Here is a 19,224-nt window from a genome sequence, read left to right on the forward strand (position 1 = left end):
ATTTCTTACAACTGCATAAAAACATTATTTCAAAATAAAAAAAGTAAAACAATATTTTACATTCCTTCTGGCAAAGTGTGATCCAATACATATCAAGAGCTACAATCACATCCCTAGCTTGGCGTGGCAGTATCAATTTAGACACTATTAGTCATTTATACACTCAACACCGTGGTAGGCACTGTGGTAGGTGGTAAAGATTCCATGAGGAAAAGAGCAGCCACAGCCAGTCTTCATGAGCTTTCAGACCAAGAAATATAAAAACAGATCAAGGTATGAAGAGGATCATTACTTCAATCATCTATGTGGGAATCTGAATTAACTTAAATTTCTAATAGTAAGAGAAAGTTAAAGCAATTTTTCAAATACTACATGCTCACTAACATGATTAACAAAATGAAAAAATGCATGAAAACTAAGGCAGATGATAAATTAAAAAATCATATATCAGCATGATGACAATTAATGACAACTTCTTTTACATGAATAAACTTTTTATTGTTTTTTAGATAATTAGAAAGAATAAAGAAATGCAAGATAAATGCTTTCTAAACAACAGCCGATAGTCTCTTCTCTGTGACATGGTATTTTCAGTTTCCTTTATAAAAAGTATAGACATTCATTTATTTAAATTTTTTACAAAGTCAAGATCAAATGGAAAAAGTAAGTACGCTAAGATAAATTCAGTTTCTTATCAACATAAACATGGCTGCGAGGGGTAGGGTCTGAGCCGGCCCTTTTGGAAAGACAGTGTTTGCTGTAGCTGTTTCCTTGAAGTCAAATAACTGAGAAGACACGGGAAGCCACTATGCTGGCAGGGCAAGGTAAAAACCATGGTGGGCAAAGGGGGTTGGAGTGCTGAGGGAAGAAAAGATGCTCATAGTGAACCTCAGGATCAGTACTATAAACAGTTCAGGAAATAGATGTGTGAAGGAACCGTTTATGGGTTAACGTGTGATTAAGGCGCGACAGTCACTAGCACGGGTACAGACAGATCCTTGTAGCACGAAGTGGAGGGCAGAGTTTGTAAATGAATATGGTGAACTGCAAGGCCAGCCAAGCCAGGTAACTAATCACAAAAGGAATTCATTCATAGTGATGTAAAATGATTGGGGCAAAATTGCACACTTACGCTGTCAAGTCCAGGGCAGACCTTCGAGGGAGTTCACTGGGAGATACTCTAATTCCTGTTTTATCTCCTTTGCAAAAAGAATTAGTTTGCAACAAACTATTCCTGTCCTTCCTGTGACAACATACTGACTTCTGCCTGTCAAAAAGCTTCACGTGCTGCCCTCCCCAAGAGCCTCTTAGTACAACAACAGGAGCTCTGGAGGTGACTCTGTCAGGCGAGGCTGGGGTCCCTCGCACCTGCCTGCCTGCTGACCACAGAACCTAGCACTTGTGTGAAGGGCCTCCTGCGGGCCTAAGTACAGCTGCTGAACTAGCTGGTGGGTCTTTTCCTTCCTAGCCCTATGTCTCTCATGTATTTAAAGTAGTAAGTTTTCTTTTAAAAAATTTTCACAGGAAATAATGAACAGAAATTGCCATGGATCTGTAACAGATCCTAGAATAATGCAGACAGGCAAGAATCTGTCAATATAGCAAAATTCCAAATATGAAATTCATGGTTCAGGAAGCGAGAGATAAATAATAAATACGAGGAGTTTCTCAAAGAAGTTTCCTTTGTTTCCCCTCATTTCTCATGGAATTTTGTTTGTGTAAAAAGTTCTGATTCTATGATAAAAGAGCCAGCCCTGTTGGGATCAATATCAAACACTTATGCCATTAAGCCCTCGACCTAAAGGGGCAGAAGACATCACGGGGTTGCGCTCTGTTTTTCCTAAAGACACCTAGAGTTTTAAATACCTTTATTATTTAAACTTCATCTGGCACTTCAGTCTCTTGAAAATTATCAAGTTAGGCATGAATTAAAGAAGCAGCCCATTTGCAGTACAGTTTAAGTTTTAAGTGCTATTCTGCTCTTGGATCTTTCCCCTTGGCTTGGCACATCTCTGAGATGCAGCTCTCTGAATAGAAACCCAGGACACCCATGGTGGGGAAACAGATCTTCAGGACAGAGCACTCCAGACCAGGTTGCACAGCGTGGTGGCCAGGAAACAGCACTGCCTTCTTTTTGTGCTTTTACTAGTAGAATCATAAGGAAAGTGCATCTTTCCCAGCACCTGCGCACCCCGCCCTCCCCCTGTACTGAGGTATTCCATTTATTTTCTTCTAAACACAACATCCCCTTTCTATCCTATACCAGGGACCCTGCCCGACTCTGGGCTGGCACCATGACAGGTACTGCACCAATTCGCTCCAGTGCTGCTTGGCTGATGGTGTAGGAGTGCGTGTGTGGAGGTGGGGGCTTCCTACTGACTGAGCCATTGTTCCTGGGCGTGATCTGTGGTGATGAGCTTCTGTTAGCTGTCACTACCAGAGTCTTATGTGGGCCAGGGACCAGATGGTTCCCGTTGGCATAGACGGATGGGATATTGGCATTGCCTGAGTGGAGGGAGAAAGACTGGCGCAAGTCACCGAAGTGGTTGAATGTCTCTGTGTTCCCGTGAACTTTCGGGTTGCTGCTCCAGTATCGACTGTTGTAGGTATTGGAAGAGGTCAGCGTGTTGTTCTCCGAGGAGGACATCTCCGTGTGGAACATTTTGGCAGACGAAGAGCATTTAGGTGGAAGATCGTCCTCTCTGAAAAGAAGTGAGTTTTAAGTCGTTAGGATTTACTTGAGGTTGAGCTTACCCTCCTCCCCAAGACTTTTTCTTTTCACATCCAAAAAACAAATCTTCTACCATGAGGCAAAGGAAGCAGCCGCGAATGGCATTTGCTTTGGCATTCACTTTGTGTGAGACCACTGCCAGGGAGACTTCTGCTCAGCTGCTCCATCCTCAAGAGTAAAACAGGAAATACTAGCTAGCTCAAAGACAGTTTCTTCTAATGCAAATGAAATACATAAATACATACATACACACATGCATGATTTGCAAACAAACATATGTGCATCTTTTACCTGTAAACCGGAAAACAGCCCACAAAGAAATCCACTGTTTGTTGCCATAAAACAGCTAGAAAACCAAGCTATAGGTAATGGACAACTTCATGGAATGATGAGTATTTGCTTTTACTGCTTTAGGGTTTGAGTAATCACAGCAGTATGTTGATGAGAAGTTTTCTGCTGTGACGTTACTCAGGGATAGAATCTATCCTTGCATCCAGCCCAAACTCTTTAAGAGTTACAAGAGCTAAAGAAGTTATTAAATTAGAAGCTAATTCGTTTATTTTAAGATTTATTGAATACATACTACTAGATGCTTCACACACACACACACACACACACACACACACACACACACAACCTAGGAAGTCAAGTGGGGTGACAGCCAATGCAAGAACATTAGCATCTGAAAAGTATGGCAAGAGGCTAACACCAACTTTTGTAAGGAGGTGATGTTTAGATAAATTTTGAATCTGCTCAAGAAACTGAGTAAAGAGCTGGGATGAAAGGGAAAGACAAAGAAAGCATTAAACTGAGCAAAGATCCTGAGGCAAAGGAAGCTGTGGAACAGAATAGAACACAGAGTGAGCAGAGTGTCGGCGGGGAGGAGGAAGCGGTGAGGGTCAGAAGGCCTGAAAGGCTGCATATGTTACGCTGCAGAGGCTGGGTCATCGGAGCATTTGCAAAGCTGACCATAGGCTCAAATCTCCACAATGCTTGGGGATTAACTTTTTCTTTAAAGATCATCCTGACACTTTTTCTGGATGCATTTGTATTCTTGTCTGAAGTATCATTTTTCTATAGTTCCTCTGAGTCCTGTGCTAAAGTCTGAACCCACTGTCAAGTCCGTTAGGGTAAAAACTTCACCAACTCTGCTTTTCAGAAGTGAGACCTTAGAAAGTGATTAGGATTAGGTAAGGTCATTGGGACAGAGCACCCATCAATTCTGGGAGCTTTATAAAAAGAGGGAGAGAACCCAACGAGACGCACTTACTCCCTGCCTGTTTTGATGCTCTTTGATGCTACAAGACTCTGCTATCAAGAAGGCCATCATCAGATGAGATACCCAGACTTTGCATCTCTTATAATTATGAGTCAAAATAACCTGTTTTGTTTACAAAACAGCCAGCCTCAGGTATTTTGCCATGACAATGAAAATCACATCAAGCCATATAGCTATGTCCATGTAGAGAAACACAAAGGTTTTTTTGTTTTATGTTCCTATTATAAAGGCCACATGTATTTTAAACTACCTTTCTGAGTGTAGGAGTCACTGAATCCCAAAAACTCCAGAATTATGAAAAAACAGGGGATCCCTGCATTTGTCTCTTCCTAGTTGGGCACATGTTGGATTTTTCATGATTTACTGAATACAGCTTTACTATGAGGAAAAGCAATGTAACACACAACAAAATATCATTTGGCCACTTTAACTGCCTTGGCATCACAGTTACAAGATTAGCAAAGCTACCCTGACAGCCAAAATGAAAAGAAATATGCATTGGCTATGCACAGCAAATTATCTGCCATACAAACCTTATTTCATTAGGAATTTCTTCTTCCTCCTCTTTATTTTTTCTTCTCCAGTAAAAAAATGCCCCTAAAATCAGTGCAATGCAAAAAATGATAATAACCACACCAGTGCCAATGGCTCCAGCTATAAGTCCAATGCTCCTGGGCTGGGCTGCAAAATATATTTAAAGAAAGAAGGGAGAAATTTTTTATATCCACACAACTGTACAAACATGCAAACCTGTTTATACGTGCAAAACCGCCTCCCATATGGCACCCATATTAAGTTAAATCTTGGAGAACTTTCTATATACCTAGTAGCATAGTGGGTTCTCCACATCTACTGAATGAATAAACCATTAAACAATTCTTATAGCTCTAGGAAAGCAGCAGCTGGGGCGGAGGGGAAATAGTGTCTATCTAACTTGTCTGAGTGTCTCAAGTGAATCTTAGCCCTTGGTGGCATAACTTACAGTCTTACCCCAGTCACAGAATCCCTTCTGCAGCTAGAATTCTCAACTAAAGAGAAAGTGTCTGCATTACTTATAGTCACTCAACAATTTGGTCAATAAGGAGATACCAGGGGAGACCCCCAAAAAGGTCTTCCCATAACTATAAGATCATTGCAAATTTATATTATGGCTAGAGCACTATGAAATGAAATCAGGTTTGATTCTAATGATCCTGAAGAGAAAGATATTTTGTCAAAAGATGGTAACAATCCTGAGGCTTAAAAAATAGAGACATTTACAAAATATTTTTAACACTGATTAAATCCGAAAGAATGGCTGTTGAATCTTCAGAAAACTTCTAAACAATTAAGCAGAACCCTCTGTTTAATAAAGATCATAGCGTTTCACACCTAGAGTGGTCATTGTAATTCCATATACTCACGGGAAATCACCTGGAGATCCAAAAGACAGGTGCTGGTTCCAATGGCATTGGAAGCCACACATTGGTACAAACCAGAAGACAGAGCACTGATGTTTCGAATGGTAACTGTTCCCTGGACCTGGTCTGTTGCAAAATAATCATGTGAGGATTTGATGAGATGAATAAGAAAACCAATGAAATCAGCACACCATTAGACTATAGAAATAAGTTGGTATATTGAAGACTTACCTACTTTCTTGTTTCAGGGGGAGGAAGAAATCTTTGATTCATGAATGTTAAAGATTAAAATCACTATAACATGTTAAAGATGTGGAACTGAATTATTATGGACTGCCCTTAACAAAGACAACCTAAAATTCAATCTGCAGATTAGCAGGTTATGTCTTAAATGTTAGTGGCCCTCTGTGAGACAAGGGCGGCTAATCTGTGTCCTAGAGAATTTATGTTCAATACCATGAAATTTTAGTTCCAAAGAAATACAGTAACATAAAGCTGGTTTCTGTAATAATATCTACCTTTAGCCGGAGGGAGGAAAGTCAACTTTGTGCTCTAATGTACAACTTGTTACTTCCTTCCACAACTACCACAACTGTTGTATTTGCTCAGATTTTCCAAGAAGCAGTTACTAAAACAAGCATGAAGTTTATTTAAAAAAAAAAACCAGTAAGAGAAATGCAAAGAAAGCTGGATACGGAGGGAGATCCTCAGACTTAAGGCAGCCCTGACCTCTGCAGAAAGGGAGTTAGTCTGGACAGAAAGGATCTCGCACTGCAGCACAGTTATATAGAAGTTTTCATCAGACACACGGGGAATCCTTGAACCAAAGTCATTCATTAAAGAAGCTCTACACCTGGCGGCAAGAGGCCTGCCTCAATGTTCCCACTGAGCCCCAAACCCCACTAGGAGCAGCCTCCAAGCAGCCTGGCCTTGGTAGGAGCAGAGGTGGAACCAGAGGGGAGGCAGGCTGGAGCAGTGCATTTTCAAGGCCACACAGTGATAGGACCAAGAAATATTTTCATAGTTTACTTTTAAATAATTCATCAACATAAGCATAGTTTGATTATGCATATAAAGTTTAAATGGCTTGCAGTCATAATAAAAAGCAAAGTTAACAATTAGGAATATGCATCAAGTACCAGGTAAGCTTTAATATATATCAATCTTTACAGTGACCTTGTGCAGTAATGTTATTATAAATCCTCTTCAACAGATAGAGACCGAAGCTTTAGCTGGGTAATAAGATTACACGGCTGCTCATTAGAAATTGACACTGGATAGATGACTGCCTCACCCCTACAATCTGGTGTTACTGCCTCCCTGTGGCAGGAAGGATTATGCACGCTGTCATTTCAGTGGATCAAGATAGCTGCACGTTTATTCACAAGTAAGCAGAAAAGCCTCCCAAGGGCATGAGTTAAAACAAAACTAAACAAACAAAAAAATCTGGCATATTCTACAAGCCTGGGGCCACACTTGGAACTGTCCCATTCTAGGTTGTTATTTATGAGAACCTAAGATTTGGCTATCTGGATTCTGCTGGCTGCTTTCAGCTTTATCTAGATCAAAGCCAGAAGCAGAAAGGGCTCAAGGAAAACAGATCTGGCCAGAACATGCACATCTTTATCAACTCCTTCATTTAATGTAAAATACATGGTGAGTGCCATCTTCGACGCTCGGTAATTTTTGAAGCTGGTGACACAATGATGAGCTGGGCAAACCTTAACGAGACAAGAAGACAGGCAATTCTAATAGATGGGCCAAGCAAGTGCCATCAGGGCTGGAGCGTACAGAGTTCTGGAGAAGACACAGGCAGGCCTTGTAACGAGTGCCTGGGAAATTAGCAGAACAGGGAGGAGAAAACCACCAGTCGAGGCCGGCGCAAGTATCTGAGTGAATTCACTGGAAGATCCCCACCAGCCTTCTAACAGAACACAATCAGCATGTTCACGAATGACTCTGAATCATGAGACACATGCTGGCGTTAACTTCAATACACAGGGTAGGGAAGGTGGAGATTTCACCTTTTGCTTTTTTTAATGACAGCGTTTAGAAGGTTAAACTCATATGGATCTCTTATACATCCAAAACATGATGCTTCATAATTTTGGACATTCGAATTGTATTGTTCACATCAAAGTCAATGCACTTAACAGTTAACTGATTTGCCTTTGTGCATTAATTCCTTTTCCTTAAGATTAAAACAGTAAACTCTGGGACTGTCAGTGCTGGGAGGCCCCACCAGGAGCAGTGGATTTCTCCTGCCCTGGGCTCTGTCGGATTCTCGGATCCTCATCAGCACCATTCACATGTGCTCCTCCAGCTCCATGCATTCTCCAGCCCCGGCAGGCACGTCATTCATTTACTGCAACTGCTGGCCTTCTTACCTCATCGAGGTAAGGACTGGATTTTTCTTATTAATTGTTGTATCACCAAACTCTGAAATTACCCAGCACACAGAAAGGCGCTTAAAAAATAAAGATGACCACTCCATCACAAGGGCTACCTTCTTTTTACTACCTACCACACACTACACTAAAAGTTTGAAAAGGGCCTCATTTAATGTTTGTAACAAGGTTCGTTCTACACCTGCTACTTTCCCAGATGAGAAATCTCACAGTAGGGAGGCAGTTTGTCCAAGATCACATAGCACACAGGTAGCAGTGGCCTACAAAATCAGATCTGTCCAAATCCAACACCCCAAATCACCATATGTATACTTGGCTTTCCAGCAGACATTTAAAATTATGTTGTTCTACGTGATGAGTCTGGGGGATATTTTCTAACGCTGCAGTGTTCCAATGTTGTTAATATTACAGACTAAGCCATCTGCCCAACTCTCGCTTCCACACATGTCCTACTATCATCATGCTGGAAAACCATAATCTCTGGGCAACCAACCCCTCAATTCCACATACTGTTGTTTGCTTTGATTTTTTCTTTTCTTAGGCTCTCAAATTCTAAAAATTTGATCAGTTCACAGCAAACCAGCAATTTTGTTGACATTTCTAAAGAGACAATTTGAGAAATTTTAAACAGCTGTTCTAAGCAGTATGTTGTATTACAAAGAGGTAAAAAGATCTCTGCATTAAAATCTTATTTTTAAAAGGTAAAGTCACTCACTGTTCTCCCCTTTGTTTCTGTATATGCAGACACCATGTGCAAGCAGCTACAAGAAAGTGTGATTAAATGAGGCTGACATACCATGATGGCATTAACTCAAAGCATAATCAGGGAATGAGACAGGCACATTGATAAGGGAGAATAAACCAGAAACAAAACAGGGTTGTTTATATGGACAAAGCGAAGCAGGGGCAGGAGCCACACTTCAGCACAGAGTGACAGACCACAGGCCCTCCGGAATCTGGCAGGGCTAATTCCTCAGGCTGTCATTCACAGGGCTTGCTCTGGGACCAAAGTGATGTGCTGAAATCAAGTTAGAGAATAAGTGTATGTTTGATCTGCTTTCTTTTAAAGAACAGGGCAAGTTCAATGGTGTGGAATTACATAGTTTGGAAAGCTCAAAGGACACCAAACCCCACTGTTTTAGTTCACAGTAGTACTGTACTAAGTGTAGTGCCCTTCATAATTAGAAAGAAGCCAATCTCAGAGTATCTTTCCAATTCCATTCTTTTTCATAGAATCTCACTTCTGGTTGCCTGGTCAGCGATACACGAGCTAAGAGCGCGTGTTCCTGAGCCCACCAGTCTGGATTTAAATCTGCACAACTGCTTACTAATTACATGTGTGGTCTTGATGATGGTACCTGCTCTTTGTCTATGTTTTAGCTTCCTCCTTTGTAACTGGAGCTACCAAAGTGCTTATGCATCAGTGATTATTGTGAGAATCAAACAAGATAATGCACGGTAATGAGCTTAGTATAGTACCTGGTAATGTCTCCGTGTGGGAATTTCTCCCATTAATTTCTTGGGAAATTTATATATTTTTCTGAAAGATGAGAAAGATCTGTCAAGAAATTCCAGAAAAATCTAGTATCTGCAAAGTCCCCCCAAAATATTAATCTTCAGGAGTTGAGGATGAAAGATAAGAATTCCTAAATAACAAAATATTCCACATTTTCATTATTTACCTACTTAAGTAATGAGTGACTGTAATAACCAACAATGAATCATTTCTAATGCAAAAGTTTCATAAATATTCTGTTAAAAAGAGATACAGTTATAGTGAGACATAAGTACTGCAAGTTTAGGTTCTGCCTGGCAGAATCTAAGGTACAAGACCCTACCTGAAAACTACAAAAGGTCTTGGGATGTAGTCAACCCTTAATACCACACCAAAAAAAGATATGATAATATATACATGATTTACTTTTACTTGAACAAACATACTATGACAAAATTATTTCAGAATTCATGTATTTTAAAATTATACATGTAAAAGTGATCTTGACTTGAAACAGATATCTGATGATTAAAAAATTATAAAATAACATTAACAAAAAACAAATGCCAAATAGAAATCTGTTTAAAAATGTAAAGATGTTATCATATATACTTAATATTTAAACTTTGTCATTCTTAAGGAAAAATGTAAAGGACAGTAAATATAATATCCAGAAACCTTGGCCCTTGTTTGCTCTCCACATAGAGAAAACTTAATTCATTTCATTTTTATGCTGATGTTGGGTGAATTAGAGCAGAGATGGAGAACTGGGGGAAACCTGTGCCCTTCAGGAAAACACCCCCAAATGCCTTCCAGATGAACATACAGACACATGCTTCATATCTGCTCAGTCATTTATTCAGGGATGAAAATATTTTGTCTGCTTGTCCTCTCTTGGTTTTGTCACTGAAACAGACACTGCTTTTGCCAATTCAGATTTAAATCTGTTTGTTTCTGATTTTGTATCAGTGTATTCCATAGTAACACTCCCATCGTCTTTTTGTAACTCTGTCACCAAAGTATTCAGAAAAAAACTGAAGTCTACGGAAAATACTCAGACATTACAAACCACCAGTAAGTTATCCCAGGCAACACTGGATTAATATAATATTCAAATAGCCTGACACCAGTGTTACATGGAATCACACACCACAACTAGCAGCTGGATGCCTTGTTTTGCCTCCAAGACTTACTTTTTGTCCCAACATCTGATCATGCCTCATACATTGGTGATTCTTAATTTAATCTCTGTAATTCTAACCTTCCATCGAGCTTCTCCATCACTGTCACTAGGGACTTAATTTGGGCTCTCTCATTTCCTCATAGAGCTGTTACCAAAACCTCTCTGTCATAAGATAGCTGCTGATTTTTAACCCAGATTTTTGACACTGACTTCATGATATAGATCTGGCTATTCTGACATTCTCTATATCTGTGAACACTCACAATCTCCAAGATAACACCCACACTCCTTGCATGTTACACAAGCCTTTCACCAACAATCTGCACTTGACCTTGCCCATGATCCTGTCTAGCCAAATCTATACAGACTTTCATATCAGCTGCATAGAGCTTCTCATTTTAAAATACCAAACTTTTACATTTGTAGAAATTCACATGCATGGTTACCTTCATGTATAATACTTTTATTATAGTGGTCAAGCAATTTATCATTTGAGATGCTTTTGGGCTCAGGAATCTCTCTATGAAGTTCTTCCTGGACTCTCCAAAGAATGTATTTCTTTCAATTTTTAAATATACTGTATTTACAGCATTAATCACATTATCTGTATATCTGTCTTCTCCATTAGATGATGAGTTCTAGATTGAAAATACATCTCTCTGTAGTACTGATTTCTCCACCTTCTCTAACATGCTTCCTGAAAGAGCTGCACGGGATAAGGACTGTGTGGCCTTATTTATGTGTGTGGACACACACATGGTTAAATAGCGAAAGAATATACAAACAAAAATACTGCTGGTTATGCTCACTGCTGACAATTAATCTTTTAAAGATGAGGTACTGAACATGACATGGGACTTGCTTCTTTATGTTAGAGGGCAAACCAGGATGAGGAAAGACTTGTCTGGTCAAAGTAACATGTTCAAGAAGCAGAAAAAAGTACCCATTTATTTAACGTAAGTGATGAAACTTTTCTGCTCCCATGAGAAAATTATGGAAACACACTCACTGTGGAGGGAAACAGAACTGGCAGTTCAAAAGTGAGAATCGAGATTTCTAAGTCTTCATGCAAAAGAATGGAAATTCTTTCTGCCAGTAAACTGGACAGACCTTATATCCTCTCTGGGCCTCTGCTATCTCCTCTGTAACATGGCAGCACTGGCGTCCAGGTCTTGTTAAGACAGTCTCCTGCTCAGGCTACACTCTCCATGTGAACTCTGCCCAGCATTCACAAGCAAGCAGACTGAATTACTTCCCTTCACCGTATTGAATTATGGAATAATGAAGACTATGTATTTCTTAGGAACAATGAGGACAAGTCAGTTTTAGAAACTGCTAACCATTAATAACAAAATAAGTGTAATTTTATGCCTTGAATTTACCAAGGCAAAAGATATAGGAGATTGACTGTCATTATGTACGTTAATTTTAAAGACTAATTTTAAGACTTCTTGTACTTCAGAGTTGTGAAGGCTGTTCTTACTGTTTTAGTCAGAAAGAGTTTTTCCTAATTAAATTCCCCCATATTCCCTTGCAGAGCTTAAATTTTACTAAAGCATTGTGAAAAGCAACCGTGTTTAATTCAATCCCTGGTTGCCAAGAGGCTGTATAATTTGGAGACTAGCTGGCCTTCCAGAGCAGGGGGAAAAAATCCTCACCTCTGTGGCTTGATAGGTATCCTTCTTGGAGTATAAATGTATTACCCAAGCAGTTCCCACCCTGGCTGCACATTAGGAACATTTTCTAAAAATATTAATGCTAGAGTCTACCACAGACTAATTAAGTCAGGATGTCTGAAGGAGAGGAAGAGGAATGAACAGTTTTCAAGCCTCCTACCTGACTGTAGGTGGGGTGTAGACTGCTGCTAGAGAAATAGACTGCAAAGTAAATTCTCTAAAAGTGTTATACAATTTGTTAAATAAGTTGCACTGTATTCTTAAAGATTCTGGACCAAATAAAATGAAACAACTTAAAACAGCTCTTACTGGGGCCTGAGATAGAACATTTGCCTAGCATACACAAGACTTTGGATTTGCTCCCCACTTGTAACAAAAAAAGGAAAACAAAGCAAAACCACTTACAGAAATTACAGAACCAATTCCTCCTGAAATATATTCCGGTAAAGTTAAATCCAAGTTACAATTTCAAAGTAATTTAAATATCCAGAAATAGAGGGCCACATATAACAATATATTCCTGTATCAGTTCTGTAGAATAAATTTTTATGAGCTGAGAAACGGTCCTTAGTATATTCTGAGTTAAAAGAATCAGGTTTCAGAACCAAAAAATAACATTTACATAAAACCACTGAAAAGAAAAAAGGTATGCTAATACAGACAAAAGCCTGAAGACAACAAAGCCCAACAAGAATGGTGTCTTTCTCCTGATGCCTAATCCTTATAAGTAGTTTTCTTTTCCCAAGAACCCATAGCACTCTGCTTATAATATTTCTTAACCTACGTGCTAATTACTAGACTTTTCCCATCTTAATTTACTTCCGTAATTGTTATATTTTTATACTTGGATAACTTTTATTCATAAGGAAATCATTAGGAACTATGTCACATTTGACTTGTAGCTGAGACTGGTACATTTTCTGGGAAAAAAACCTAAGTTATTGTGGAATATATATTATTTTTGAAATCTAATTTATTAAGATGCTCATTGAGAAGCTAATTCAAATTTAAAATATGACTCATTTGATGTTTATTATTATGACAGGTAAGGTAATTCAAAGCCAATTCTGATAACCCAGAAACTGAATTAGAAAAGACAAAAATTTAATTCCTGGACTTCAAATTCACTTATATATTGAAGTATCAAAGAATATTCTAGTTGCAAAGAAACAAAAAATATGACAGAGTTGTACTTATCTAGAAACAGAGGTATGAAAAATTATTTCTAAGTACTTTATAACTGACACATCATTGTTGATAAACGTTCATTTGTAATTCCAATTTGATCCACTATTCCATAGAAATATTACAAAGTACCAATCAGGGAATCTGAGGATATTAAAGATGATATTTTAACCCTTTTATTTTACATTAAAAGTAACACTGTTATAGAAATAGTTACTGGAAAATCTGGAATTTTAATACACTTTTCAGCATTTCAAGACAGAAGCTATTTTAAGTATGTCACTTACAATAGTGAGATTAACAAGTCAGTCTACAAAAAGCTATTTAGCCTGCAGTGTGGCTGAAACATTTAGCAATGAACAATCAGTAGAGAACAATAGTATTGCAGTAGTCACTATGAAAATAATCCAAAAGTTACCAAATTAAAGGTTTTGTTTGTTCATTTGTTTGTTTTTAAGTAATGAGTTTGGGGCTGGGTGAGTTAAGAGCGGACAGCAATGTCCATCAGTGTTCTGCAAGGACTCAGAAAATATGTAGGCTTTTCATACATCCTGAACCCGTCTTTCACTATATCTAAATTCACCAGTGTGGATCTTTTCATGGGAGGCAAGGATCTTCCATATGACTCAAGCTAGTTCTCATTTAGATTGAATGGGGCCTCTACATTAACACCAACTCTTCATATTAAATTAAGATTTGTAAATCTGCCCTGAGAATACTACAAAGAAGATTTCCTGTATTGGGGCAGACGCAACATGTTAGGATGCTGTGTTTTCTTGAAACGTAAGATTTAATACATAATTCTACATTTTCTCCTCATTTCATGAAATTTCCTTAGTTTTCAACAATGTTTTCCTCCAAATCAAATGTCAGTAACTGGATTTCCATGACACTCAGGCCGCCTCATCTTCCCGTGTCTAGTGTGATCAGTCGGTAGATGTGCCGGGCCCAGAGCCCTGCTCCTGTTCTCTTTCCTGCTCCTTCTCTAAGCAGACGTGAGGGTGGAAGCAGGGTTAATCCTCTTTCAGCTGTGCAGATGTTTCTCACCCTAAAATCGACACCTGTTGGGGTTTCCAGACACAAATGTCGAGGTCGGTCTTGGTGTTAACTCAAAGAAGCTACCGCTTAGCTATTTTATATCTCCAAGCTGACAGAACAGCTTTTCGGTATGTAGTTGGCACTAGTGACGCGCAGAACTTCATAAAGGCAGCATAGAGAAGGGAAAGAAAACATTTTCCTTTAAAGTTAAAGACATAAAATGACTTGGAAAGCTTTTTGAGCATTTACAGAGTTTTCTCAAACTCAACTAAAGTTGACTATTTGACGAACCTTACAATTTTCCCTAAAAACAAAAAGGAAGGGTTAAGCAATGCTGTACATACCCTGAGTAGCTGTTGGAGGTAGCTTGAGGGTATTGTCTAACTTCTCCCAAAGATAAGTTGGCCGGGGGATGCCTTCCTCTGAGCTGCAAAGCAGGATCACATCGCTGCCAATGTCCTGGGATCCTTGGATTTGGCAGTGTGGGGCAGAAGGGGGAACTATAATAGGAAAAGGAAGCAATAAGGTACACATTTGCTCTGAGCCAAGGAATGAAGAACAGACATCAAGTCTCAGCACCCTAGGCCTAGGTAACACTGATTTGGGATCACACAGGAGACAATCCACAGCTGAAGCCAGAGGACAATCACACACTAATTCCTGGGCTAGGGCAGTGCACTGGGCATGCCACTCTAGCCTGCAGGAGCAAATATGAAAAAGAATGACCCACGTGTATTGTATTGTCAAGACATCTTACGGTCTTGGATTCACTCTGCGGCTTCTAAAAAAAACCTAAGATCCTCCATTCATACAACATGCTGGCTTTAAAAACCCTGCTGAAAGTCTGCGTGTAGAGACTTTCAAGGAACAGAAGCCCCAGCTTTCCAGCTGACCTCTGGCTAAGACCACCTTAGCAAAGCTTTCATCGCTTTACAGGAAAAAAGAAAACCCCACATGGGCATACTTTTACACCTATGCCAAATCCTGTTTCATGCAGGGAGAACAGAGTAATGTTAAATTAGGATAAAGCTGATAGCGATGCCCTGGACGTCACTATCCAATAATGTCTGTCTTATACAATTACAATCATTCAGATAGATAAAATCACATAAAATAAAAATAAATATCAGAAAAGAACACTAGTAAAAAAAAATAGTAAGTGGTTACTTGCACTAGTAAAAGGCAAGCAACAGAAATATAAATCCATGGCTTAAATTCCAACATTGAAACACCGAATGTTTAAGTATAAATAATGATGCATTTAAACTGCTACTTTTCAAGACACACATTTACCCTTTCACAAATGAATTACAAATGAATGCAGAATATTCAGAGGAATTAGGAAAGAAAGAAAGTGGGGAAAGGGAACACAATGAAAGTGGGAAAGAATAAAAATCTCAGAACCCTAACCACTGTGATGGGCAGACAGTCTTCCTGGTTTACCCTTTTTGACGTTGCCACTGTGACATTCTGAAAAAATGCAAGGTAATTCTTTGGAGATAACATTAATTATAAAAAAGAGTCTTTTTTCCTTTAAGAAATAAATAATAAAAGAAGCCAACTATCTAACTCAACAGGTACATGCATCATAATAATACATAATTCTAGCAGTTCGCTGAATCCAGTACTCAGACTATTTAAAAATCTACACAATTTTAATATATTACAATGAATAATATTTTGAGAAAATAAATCTCCAACCTGGTCTTTCAGTTTTTTAATTCTGTTCAAAGACTGGGAAGAAATGGCACCCAGCATTATAGGGTATTCTCGCCCCAAGAGACAAAACAAGAATCCCACCTTTGGTGAACTGCAGGGGTGATGGGAGGAAAAGAAGCGGGGTGAGGGATGTGAGGAGGACCAGGAGGCAGCTTCTGAGCCCCAGAAGGATGGAGAAGGATCAGGACCACTGCCCTTCTCGAGTACTTTCTCCATCTTCTCAAAGAAACTAAATTTAGCCACTTGTACCACCAATATTCATTTAGAGGGCAGTATTTTATTTTATAGCTAGGAAAATTGAGAAATCTAACATGTTTGAAGTGGGCACAACTTAGTATGACACAATGTAGCAGTGTCATGCAATAGAGTGGGTGGCATTTGGAATGAGGAAATCTAAATTTTAATCCAAACCTTGCATTGTTCACTGTCTTATGGGACGAGGCTCTTAAATCTATTTGGTCTCAGAATTAGGGTGATATTATGACAAACTGTTCAAACAAAGGTACTTGTGAGAATAGTCAAGGAAGTGTTATTAAAAATTCCTCAGTACAACAGGGGCCAGCTGAGGTCTGTGGAGCTCCCAATCCATGTTGCACAGGCATCAAGCAACAGGAGTATTACTTCTCATACATGCAGAAACCTCGGCTTTGTACGGCAATAAATAATTTGTGATTTAATTTGCTCTCAACAGAAGCTTCTGCCCTGTGGAAGTTTAAGGAGAGAGGCCACTTCCAATAGTATTTCATTCCACCTGCATCCACCTTTAGAAAATGCCATTAGAGAAGTCCGAGAGACTGTCTAATGAAGGAAGCAGAGGACAGACTGTGTTAGAAGGTCAAGGAAGGTGAGAGAGAACTGAGAGAAAAGACAGGAACACAAGCAGACCGTGCAGAAGTAAAGGCAGAAGCAAACATGCTTGACAGCAGACTCACACGGGAATTTCAAGGTGCATGGAACTGTTCTGTCGCTCACCTAACACTGTGAGGCCAGTGACCCCAATGTTCCTGCCTCCTCTGTCCGGGAGGTTGTTGACCAAACACTGATAGGTGCCTGTATCTGACAGCTGAGTATTATTAATAAAAATGGAGACATTGGTAGCTGGCATCGTGCCTGTAAATCCTACCCTACCGTGGAACCGGGGAGCACCATCAAACATCTGTCCAGCCTGATACAGAATGACCTGCAAAAGAAAGCAAAATAAACCTAATGGCCACGGTACCCACTTCTGGACCTGTAACAGTTAAGTAGTAGACAGTACCAAATGTTTCTGCCTCAAATTTTGGAAAATTTTCTGCCTCAAATTTTGGAAAATTTTCTGCCTCAAATTTTGGAAAAGTTTATTTCTAACTTAAGATTTGTTACTACTAACATTTTGTTATCACACACGTCCACATGTATCTTGGGGCTCTAATTCTCACATACCAAATTAGAATAACACATTTCCCTTATGAAACTCATCAGAACACACAAAGTATGCACTGATACCCTACTATTAACCAATAAATATTTATCGATTCAAAAAATTAATTACAAAATTAAAACTTTAAAAAATATTAGCATTGTCATTGTCTCGATTACTAGGCCACAAAATGGTGCATCGTAGTTACAGACTGAATATAAATAAATGTTATAAAAAGAGGCAGAGTTTCAAGTCCATGACTGTTATTCTTATGTCAATTTCTAGTGTCAAAGGTAACTGCTCCTGGGAGAGTGATCAGAATGATACCTAACAGAAATCCTTTGAGCTATGAATGTACTTGAATCTTTCTTCTGTAATGGATAGTTTAATGGAGATTAGCTTCTGTTTTCATGTACATTTTTCTGTGGTCCCCTCTAATATATATGACACTATGAGTTGCCTAGTACACTTGCTTGTGTTTAAATACTTGCGAAACTAACTCAGAACACCAACTGCTTCTATCTAACATTAATTTCTGTTATCACTACTTTTCAAACCCATCACCTGTTTAGTGACAAAATAGACTTTGCTTTTTCTATGTTGGTATTTTCCTGGTGGTGTTTTTTTTTTTATTCTAAGTTTCTGCATAAAAGTCTCAGGAGAATCTCCTTAGCATGTGATGATGGCCATGATAATGATAACAATAATAATAGAAGTCTTTTAAAAAGAGTATACACTTTCCTGACAATTGATAGTAACACAGAAAGGAGGCTTCAAGACAGCACAGATGCACTAAAAGATGCCACCTTATCCTAGAAAGTGCTCAGGATACTCCCCTACCCACCTCTTACAAAAGGATTATTTCAGAGGCAGCAAAAGATGAAGCAGAAGTACCTGTTCAGGTTGGTTAGCGTTGGAGAGAGGAATGACCATCCAAATGACATTGAGGTTCAGGAGGGCAGCACTGGTAGAAAAGGTGCAGGGCAGGACTGCTGTTTGGCCTCGGGCCACCTGGATACTCCCTGGGCTCTCTGACACTTCCAACGACACTGCAACACCTACAGAAGAAGGGACTCAGGTTATATGTTCATCTGTTCCTAACAGCACAAACCCTTCAGAAAGGCGTGCTTGGTTAACATGACCATTTTGTAACAGAAAATAGCCGCTCCCCCAGCCGGTATATTTCAGTTTCTCAGCTGCCCAGGTAATAGTTTCTGCTCCAGTTCTGGTTGCTTCTGGTCTCTTAGAAACAGCTGGTCAGGGGCCGGGGATTTAGCTTGGCGGCATAAGTGCTTGCCTGACAAGTACAAGATCATGAGTTTGATCCCCGGTATCAAAAAAAAGAAAAAGAAAGAAAGAAAGAGAGAGAAAGAAAGAAAGCTAGTTACTGCGATGCAAATTTGTAAATTGTATAAATCACCTCCAATTGACACGCCCTTCTGCCTCTGTATTTCCCACTTGCTTATCCAGTGTAAGCCATAGACTGACTGCCAGAGATACGGGCCTGATAATTTGGGAGCGATCTGACCAGTGCCCTTAAACATCCATAAATCTGCCTCCAAATCATGGGTGTCATTTTGGTATTTCTGCATGCCTTTGGTGCACTGGCCAGGAAGACTGACCATGCTGAGCATTTTGGTCACCAGTCATGGCCCTCATGGACCTCTCCAGCTGCTGATGGGAAGGTACGCCCTCTAAGATTTTTCAAGTC

The 19,224-nt window shown here is 39.4% G+C and overlaps 1 protein-coding gene across 3 annotated transcripts in view; it reads right to left on the reverse strand.

Moving 5' to 3' along the window:
• Window positions 1–473: 473 nt before the first annotated feature.
• Window positions 474–19,224, reverse strand: part of Igsf11 (immunoglobulin superfamily member 11) — a 154,610-nt gene continuing 135,859 nt past the window's right edge. For all 3 annotated transcript variants that reach the window (XM_063225012.1, XM_063225015.1, XM_063225014.1), the window contains exons 2-7: window positions 18,408–18,571; window positions 17,087–17,294; window positions 14,740–14,895; window positions 5,414–5,536; window positions 4,544–4,691; window positions 474–2,702 (exon numbers count right to left, since the gene is read on the reverse strand). In XM_063225012.1, the coding sequence (XP_063081082.1) occupies window positions 2,258–2,702; window positions 4,544–4,691; window positions 5,414–5,536; window positions 14,740–14,895; window positions 17,087–17,294; window positions 18,408–18,571 (1,244 nt within the window). In that variant the 3' untranslated portion in view covers window positions 474–2,257. The remainder of the gene's footprint in view (window positions 2,703–4,543; window positions 4,692–5,413; window positions 5,537–14,739; window positions 14,896–17,086; window positions 17,295–18,407; window positions 18,572–19,224) is intronic.

The sequence above is a fragment of the Cavia porcellus genome, unplaced genomic scaffold (assembly GCF_034190915.1).
Source record: "Cavia porcellus strain 051 isolate PalLab524CR breed Dunkin Hartley unplaced genomic scaffold, mCavPor4.1 scaffold_15, whole genome shotgun sequence".
In the NCBI taxonomy this organism is placed as follows: domain Eukaryota; kingdom Metazoa; phylum Chordata; class Mammalia; order Rodentia; family Caviidae; genus Cavia; species Cavia porcellus.